This window comes from Corvus brachyrhynchos, unplaced genomic scaffold (assembly GCF_000691975.1).
Source record: "Corvus brachyrhynchos isolate BGI_N302 unplaced genomic scaffold, ASM69197v1 scaffold305, whole genome shotgun sequence".
NCBI lineage: Eukaryota > Metazoa > Chordata > Aves > Passeriformes > Corvidae > Corvus > Corvus brachyrhynchos.
This window is the reverse complement of record NW_008239284.1, coordinates 1337645-1346648: the sequence shown is the minus strand read 5'-3', so window position 1 is coordinate 1346648 and position 9004 is coordinate 1337645. Positions and strand designations below refer to the sequence as shown.

The window sequence follows — 9004 nt, the reverse complement described above, 5'->3', positions numbered from 1 at the left end:
CGAGTCCGCCCTCCCTGACAGTGAATGGGAGGAGAAAAAAAAACAGGAGGGGGAGGGAGGGGAGGGGAAAGGAGGAGACATGGGAGGACGAAAGATGGTCAGAAAAGGGAGAGGGAAGAGTCTTTAACTGAGCTTTGAGTGGCTGGCGCATCCTAAGAGCTGTCGGGGCTGGAGGCACAGGGGGAGCATCCCCGTGGCCTCGCTGCTCGGCTCCTCAGGCCGTCCTGCCGCGCTGGGCTCGCACGTCGGAAGGAAGGATCACCACACCCTGTTATGTCTTACTGCTTACGGCTAACAGGGGGCTCAGTCCCTGGGTCAAATCCGTTCGGAGCCCTGCCTTCTCTCGGTCAGCGCATTCTCTCTTCTCCATCCTCCTGGCAGCCTCTACCCCCTGCACACACAGCCAGCCACCCTCGGCAGGGCGTGGGGACCGACCCCGAGGGCACATCCCCGTCCCAGGGCGGTGTGGGGTGTCCCATAACTGCTCCTCAGCCACCTGCAGCCTGGAGGAGCCCCGGGAGAAGGGGCTCTGCGGCCGGATTTGTGCCGGGTGCATGCGGGAGGATCCTTCCTGCTCGGGAGGAAGGCGTGGCAGTGACAGCAGGTGAACCTCTCCCGTGGCGCTGGAGGAAAAGTGCCCAGCAAAGCCACCTACCGTCCAGAGGGGACTTCTCCTCCGCGTTCTTGTCCTCCTCGGCCAGCATGACCTCCTCTGGAAAAGGAAAACCGGCCAGGGTCAGCCTCAGGTTCCTCACGGCCCTGCTCCCACACCAGTGGTGGGGGCAGCAGGCGCCAGTCCCAGTGCCACCCACCTCACCCCAGTGCCACCCCAGTGCCACCCCCTTACAGCGTCTGCAGGGGCATTCCCGGCTCTGGGATGTGCTTCTCGTGTTTCTCAGCCCGTGTCCCTCTCGCACAGAGGGAGGATTCCAAACAAACCCCTTCCTCCTCACAGCCACCCACTCCCGGTTCTTTGCCCGACTCTCCTCCCCAAGGCTCTTCTGGACACCAAGGACCTTCCTCCAGACTGGGCAGGACCACAAGTCCCCACAAGCCCCAGGAAGGTCCCTCATGCCCATCCACGCTGGAGACAGTTTGGGAATGATGCTCCACACCCATCGCTGCTCTTTTGTCTCCAGAAAACCAGGAGTGAGCCATGGGGAGCAGAGGAGTGGCACTGGGTGACAGCAACAGGGACAGCAGGAGACTTGGTGTCACCACTGAGCCATCGCATCCAATCTTTGTCCAAATAAAATCCCCAGCACGTTTTCCACGAGGGAGCTCAGTGATTGCAACACCATCCTGGTGTCCCATTCCTCTGCAACTCTCCAAAATACAACCGTGCACTTTCCTAAAGTTAAAAAAAAAATCAGGAAACACTAAAAACCAACCCCCCCAAACAGAATAATTTTCATCTGCGTGAAAGACAACCCAATTTCCTGAGGTTTCCCAGGGCAGTGCCACCCCCCTGGCCAGTTTGCAGTGCTGTGCCAGTACTTGAGACCTCACTCAGAACCACAGATTTTCAGTTTGCTGCTGGAAAATGACGTGGGGAATCTGCTAAAGGATAATCCAAAGCAAACAAAACATTGAGCTGGCAGCTGCTAAACTCTGCACTTCCTTCTGTTCTTAAAAATGGCAAATCCACATGCCTATAATTCCATCGAATTTGGGTTCTTACTAAAACATCTGACACCGTGTTCCCACCAAATTTTGCTTTAAAGTCCATTTAAGCCAACCTAGATGGAAGAGCAACTTCAGAAAAATAAATACAAACAAACCAGAGGCCAAACATCAAAGTGTGAGGCTGAGAGCTGTCTAGAAGGATACCAGAGGGATCAGCCTTATATAAACCCTTATAAGCCACACAAGCCTTATATAATCTCTTTATTAATCATCTGGGAGAGAGAGGCAATGATACTTTAATAAGACAGCAAATTGAGAAGGCTAAAAAGTAATACCAAGCACTGAGGAAGGCTGGAAACCCAAGCAGAGGGGAAGGAAATAGGAAAGTGCAAAGTAATGCACCAGAGATATGAAAGACAGCAAAGTTGACAGGGTTAAGAAGGTCAGATGAGCTCAAAGCTGCACTTTAAAAGGTGTAAAATCCTTCCAAAAACCCACAAGTTGTGCCTGCAATTCCCACCTACAATGCAGGTGGTTTTCAAGGCTTCCTAGGCCAGGTCAGAAGAGTGAAATGGGTGGTTTTGGATGGTTCAAGAGACTTCTCTGACCAACCAGCACCTCAGACCAAAAGGTTCTTCTGAAGTTTTGCCTGTACTGATGTTTGGGGGCTAAAATATGGGAGGAATTAAACTGCAATTCCCAGTGTGACTGCCCTAAAACACAAGGAAGGGATGGGTTAGACATGGGAACCCTCCCCACAGGCTGCTGGTATCAAAATATTCTCACCTACAAACTACACAACTCTGCAAACCTTTGCCCCAAATGTAGAGCCCTGAGTTGGTGCCCAAACAAATCTCCATCCATAAACACAGCTGGGCTAAGTTTTACTGTTCCCTTAAAATAATCCAACCCCATTTCACCTCTGAAATTCCCTCAAGCCTCGCTCTCCTCCTGCAGTGTTCCCGGGTTCTCTCCCTTGATAATTATTCCTGTCTGCCTCATGTTCTCTGGGAATCCAGAGGACCACAACTACCCCAGGAGGTTTTTAAGGCTAAAAAGAGAGCTCAGCAGGTTGCTCAGCACTGCTGGGAGGGGTTTTTAACCAGCCAGCATCCTGAAGAGAGGCTGAGGAGCTGCTTTGCCTTAATCACTGCTAACAGAGCCTGGAAGGAGATCACTGGGCACCTGAAACCCCCCCCAAAAAAGGTGCCTCTGCATTAGGAGAAATGTTCAGCAGAGAGATGGGATCAGATCAGCGATTTTGAGCCTCCAAACAAAGGCTCAGGGGCTTCACCAGGGTATCAGAGCCAGGGGTGTCTTGGCAGCAAGGTGAATTTTTGGTCGTTAGTCTGACTGGGCTGGAAATGAAGGCAAAGCAGCAGAGAAATGTGGTGCCCCTTCTCCTTCTCTCTGGTGTGGGGAGGGAGGACACTGGGGGCTCAAAAGAGCAGCAGATCACTGGAAATAACTCACACTCACCAGGCAGCAGAGGTGAGGAAAAACAAAGAATAAAGGAATTTAATTTCTGGCTTGGTAAGTAGAAAAAGTTCTTTAAAATGCAGCCTTTAGAAGTGGCTGTCACGCTCTCCCAGGGAACTCTGCTTTGTCTTTGTGGCAATTATCCTCCCCTGGCACCTCACATGGGGTTCAGTGCTGGAGGTGTCTTTTCCCATCTCTATCATGGGGCTCTGTTCTTCTAAAGAAAGCTGAAACCTGGAGTTCACAGAGCTCTGTTGTGTCAAGGGATGGCCTTGAAGTGACAGAAGGCTGGGAGAGAGAGGTGAAACCATTCCCAAAGCCTGGCACTCCAGTTTTGTGTGAAAAAGGTGGGTTTGGAGAGAATTAAAATGCAAAAGACATGAAACTTGATTAGCCCTGAACGGGAAGACTTTGAGTCTCTGAGCAAAGTGTTTTCCAAACGCTGCATGTCCTTGTAAGATAAGAGAAACATCTTCAAAAGAATATTTGTGGGCTCAGAAGCTCTTTACTCTGTGTGGAGAACTCGTAGTTCCCTGTTCTCCAGAAATGCAGCATTCCAGCCTTGGATTCCTGCACTTCTGAGGAGTTTAGTGGAGAAAGTGGCAAAAAAAAAAATCACTTGCGTGGATTGCACTGCTTGGTTTGCCCACTTTTTCATTCCTCTGGAAAGCACAATTGCCTTCAAACTGAAGGAGGGGAGATTTCGATGGGATATTGGGAAGGAATTGTTCCCTGGGAGGGTGGGCAGGCCCTGGCACAGGGTGCCCAGAGCAGCTGGGGCTGCCCCTGGATCCCTGGCAGTGCCCAAGGCCAGGCTGGACAAGGCTTCCAACCCAAACCAATCAGGGACTCTGTGATAATTAAAATTACAGACATGAATGAGAAACATTAAAGACGCTTAAGAGTGGTCAGTGAACAATAACCACGACGTTAAATTAAAATTATCGTTGGCTGAGGGGAGGGAAGGCACAGATGAAGGAGGGATTTTAGTCCCTCACACTTCCCTTGGTCCTAAAAGAGCCCTTGAGGTAAAAACCTGAGCACTACAAAGGACAAGGGCTCCTCCTGTCCAGCTCCAGCAACTACTCAGAATATGTAAAAAAATTGCAGAGCAAAAACAATCTCAGGATTAAGACATTTTATGAAGCACTGGAATGCAGCTCTCCACTCTCCCCTGCCTTGCATCAAAAATAAATGAGGGGAAAAAACAAATGAACAAATGCTCAGGGAGGATATTAGAAATGTTGGAAAGCTGGGGAGGCTTCCAGGGGAAGAGAGGGGATTGGGCTGATTGGTTCTGGGTGCTCCAGAGCAGGAAAAAATAAGAGGAAACAAGGTGGAGGGAGATTAGAGAAAGAAAAGTAATTAAAAGAACTCCTGAGTTCTTCCTCTCACTGCAGAAAGGCGACGGATTTAAAGGGAGGGCAGGACACGGCTTGGTGGGGTTGGTTGATTTTTTAAGACCAAACTGAGCATTAACATGTGGCACTCTTTGCTCCAAGAGTCAGCGAGGTCAAGGCTGGCAGAAGGATTTAAAACCAATCAGATATTCCCAGGAATAATGACCAAATCCTCCAGAGTTCCATTAGAGCAGAATCCCAGGAGCTTTTTCTCTTTCCTTTATGCAAACAGCTCCTGCCTGGGGCTGCTGCAGGGGGTTTCTGCCCAGCTCTGTCTGGGACTGTCCTCCCTGGCTGTATCCCCCGCTCCGAATCCTGGACAAGGAATTGCAGATCATTTCAGAGCTGAAATTCCCAAAACAGAGCTGGGAAGTCCCCGTCGAAGGCACAGTCCCAATTTTCAGTGCCTCAATCCTAAAGCCTGGATCCTCTGCTTTGCCTTCACGCCGCATTTTTATTCAAAGATTTTATTAACGCTGCTAAGCTGATTTTAATTACTGTTATTATTCAGCTGTACTAGGAAGCTCTTTTGTATTCCTATTATATTCTCAACAATGCCTTTACAGAGTATTTTTACCATTCCCTGATTCAGCTCTTTTCCATGCACGTCCCTGTTCCACAAAACCTTCTGGATTGTGTGTTATCAGGCTAAAAAATGTGTCTTTTGCAGCAGTTTCACTCGAGGTTGGTGTGGCATTTATTCAGCCCTGGCTACAAAGAAGTGGAAGAGGCAGGAATTCCCACAGGGATGCGAATTGGAGCAGAGGTTGGCTGTACATTTTATAATTTCTGCGTCCTAAATTTCTCACAAGTTCAGCTGGTGATGAGCAGAGCAGGCCCCAAAGTGGCACAAACCCTGCAGGGGAATTCTCAGCTCTGTTTTATTGACAGAGATCAGGATTTAGGGACCAAAAATCACCAAGAGCCTTAAAAGCAAGACAGGGCTAGAAAAGGAGAACCCCAGAGAACCCTGCTGCAGCTGCTGGGCAAACCAGGAGTTAATCTGAGTTTGGGGTTGCACAGAAGCTGTAAACTAATGAGAAGACAAATTCTAAATGGGAAGGAAAGGGAATTATTTATTTTCTGATGCCTCCAGAACCACAGAATGAAGGGTGGCTGCCTGAGCTGCCGTAGAACCCTCACAGTGGATAAAAGTCTGACAACACAAGTGGCCCTCGGTTGTCACCCTGTGCAGCGCTACAAGAAATAACGGGTTTGAACCACGCCATAAACTGCTGATATTTTTGTTTTATAGTTCGGCTGTAAAGAGCAAGGATGAAGCTGATCTCTCTAAAAAGGCACCCAGGAATCTGTTTGAGAAACCACCACTTCTTTTCCTCCCCATCATTGTTCTGAAAGGCCTTTTCCCTTGGCTCAGACGTTGAAAAGCAAGCAAGGAGGAAATTACCCCGCTGCATGAAAGCACTGACTGTGGTTATGTCAATAGATAAATATCAGCTGCTCCATCAGGCAGGAAGGTTATCAGTAATCCTTGCAGTCTGATAAAAATGCTGTTTTCTGTTCAGTGAGTGTGGCTGGGTCCTGGTTAAAGCTGCTCACGCCTCGCAATGAGGAGCAACGTTCAGTTCTGGTGGTTATAAAGCAGTGTTAGCAGGGGCTGGGGGGAGCTTCACGCAAGGGATCTTTGCAGCTCGTAAAAAATGCCCCTCGGGTGGGTTTTACCACCACAGGAAGAAAGGCTGAGACACCAGCTGGGGCAGGGAGAGAATAAAGCAGAAATGACTCAGTTCCCCCTCGGTGGAGGCTTTGGGCACTCTTTTATATTGCCCTGTATTAGGGCAATTGCTTTGATCTCAGCAACAAAGTTGGCTCAGCTCCTTTAGCTTCGCTTCAACCAAACCGAGATCTTTTTGCGGTAACTTCGGTGCAAATGCTCAGAAAGAATTCCAACAAAACCAACGAGTGCTGGCTGGGCCCTCCCCAGGCTCGGCTGCACCAAGGACTAATTCTGGAGCCCATCACCAGCCCTCACTTGCCCCAAAACACATCCAACCAAGGCCAGGAGATCCCTGCCTTACCTGCTTTGAAGATCCACTCCAGGTACCCGTTGAGCTCCCGCTCGATCTGCTGCTGCCTGCGGAGCTTCAGGAACGCCCGGCGGTTCTCCACCCTCTCTCGTTCTTTGGCAAATTCACTGTGGGGGGAGAAGAGAGGAAAAACCCGTCACGGGCAGCCAGGGCAGGCACACAGCCCTCCCTCAGCATTCCAGAGGGGGGTTTGGGGAGCCTGTGGAGTCCAGGATGGGAGTAGGGGGTGGAAACCACAGCAAGGGATTTATTGTTGTCCAGCAGATTATTCCTTTGGAGCTCAGATGCTTCTCTGCCTCTCTCATCCCGAAAAAGACATGCAAAATTCCATGTGCACGCACCACAGCCAGTCATGAAATACAAATTATCATCCTCAACGCTAAAAGCCATCCTCCAGCTCTGTCCACAGCACCATCTCCTATAGAAGCACAAGAGATCAGCACTTTTCTGAGGAGATTTGCTCTTTCCTGTCAGCCTTTCTTCAAGTTTTCCCAGGCTTTAGGTGATTGTGACAAGCAGAAGTCAAGTGAGTGAGTGAGGATGGATACTCTCGGGCGGAGTTGAAATAGCCCAGATATTCTGGCTTGAGGGTAAAAATGATCCTGCTGTTTGCTAAAATCCCATGGAAAGCAAGAATCTGGATATCATCACTAGAACAGGGCAGGCAGAAAGGAAATTTCATCCAACCATCATAGAAATCCTGTCCAAGTGCATCCCGCTGATCTAACTGGAACGATGCTGAGGAGAAAGTGCAGCCACCAGCCTAAGACAACCCACACTGGGGCTGGGAATTGTCCCACACCTCTGGGAATTTTCTGATTCCCCACGTGAAGGAGTTCATGTGCCATTTATGGAGCTCTGAGCCAGCCTCTGCAATCCCTGGTTTAGACACACACAGGGCTGTCTCCCACAATAGCTTTGTGTGGATAAATGTGAGATCATGAGGCTTCAGTCCCCCAGCCCATCCTAACTCCGTTGTGTCCTTCACACCCCCAGTTTACTCTTAATTAATCAGTGAACTAATGATTTTTACTAAAATCCCACCTAATCAACCCACACGTGGCTCATCAAAAGCCAGCAAGGAGCAGGAGCTGGGAGAAGAATGGGGGAAAAAGGAGCTCCAGGTGCCAGGGGCAGCTTTGCACTCACGATCTGCAGCTGGTCCTTCAAAGGTGCCACTTCTGCTTCGTTTGGCAGGAATGTGACCCACAGAGAAGGGATTGGGGGAGGACCTAACACTGATGGGGAGCTGAGCTGGAATCTTCATTCTGGCAGCACATCCCAGGCTCCTGACTCCTCTCTCCTGTCCCCACCTGCCAGGACAGCCCCTGACCCCTTCCTTGGAACAGAGGGAGTCAAAACACGGCTCTGAGCCGACAGCTCCTCCGTGGCACTCAGCACGTCCCTGGGGCGAGCCGGGATCCTGCAGTGTCAGCTGGGTCACCCCTCTTCCCTTTTGATGCTCTCATTCCTGTCCCTGCTGGTTGGGGCCAGGGACCTTCCCTCAGTCTGGATTTCTGCCTGGAGCAGGAGGAATGGGATCAGACAGCACGAGGTGACAACGTGAATTTCAATTTCCAGGCATGGCGTCAGCACAGATTTCCCAAAGGAGGAGACAACACCGGTGGGAAGTTTCCTGGAGGACCCCCGTGGGCAGGAAGGACAGCAGATGAGCCATGACACTGCTCCCTCACCCCTCAGGAGCAGGAAGGGGAGAGCTCTCCTTGCAGAGCTTTTCATCTTCTGCCAGGTCCTGTCTGGCCTGAGGACAGTAAAAGTTACTTGTCCCTTTAATCACAACTTTGTATTTCAGAGTCACAAAATGGAAAGAACCCACAAGGATCAGAGTCCAAAACCTCAAGTGGAAGGTTTGTACTTTAAAAGTGCAAGAAAATGAGGGAGAAACTGGTGGAAGTTGCAAACCTTCAGCAGTTTCTGCACAGCCACACACGGATCTCCCAAGGCACCAGTGAGGGACACTGTGAGGTTAAAGCCACGTGCACCCTCCTGCTCCCTGGAACTGGCGGCTTTGGCCACCACAGAACCCCAGGATGGTTTGGGTTGGAAGGGACCTCAAAGCCCATCCAGTGCCACCCCTGCCATGGGCAGGGACACCTCCCACTGTCCCAGGCTGCTCCAAGCCCCAATGTCCAGCCTGGCCTTGGGCACTGCCAGGGATCCAGGGGCAGCCCCAGCTGCTCTGGGCACCCTGTGCCAGGGCCTGCCCACCCTCCCAGGGAACAATTCCTTCCCAATCTCCCATCCAGCCCTGCCCTCTGGCACTGGGAAGCCATTCCCTGTGTCCTGTCCCTCCAGGCCCTTGGACAGAGTCTCTCTCCATCTTTCTAGCTCCCTTCAGGCCCTGCAAGGTCACACTGAGGTCACCCCAAAGCTTCTCCTCTCCAGGCTGAACAATCCCAGCTCTCCCAGCCTTTCCTCCCAGCAGAGCTG

The 9004-nt window shown here is 50.8% G+C and overlaps 1 protein-coding gene across 1 annotated transcript in view; it reads right to left on the bottom strand.

Moving 5' to 3' along the window:
• CACNA1B (calcium voltage-gated channel subunit alpha1 B) overlaps window positions 1-9004 on the bottom strand; it is a 261991-nt gene that overhangs the window by 120136 nt on the left and 132851 nt on the right. Inside the window, exons 8-9 of the mRNA XM_017740286.1 lie at window positions 6545-6660; window positions 656-712 (exon numbers count right to left, since the gene is read on the bottom strand). Of these exons, the coding sequence (XP_017595775.1) occupies window positions 656-712; window positions 6545-6660 (173 nt within the window). The remainder of the gene's footprint in view (window positions 1-655; window positions 713-6544; window positions 6661-9004) is intronic.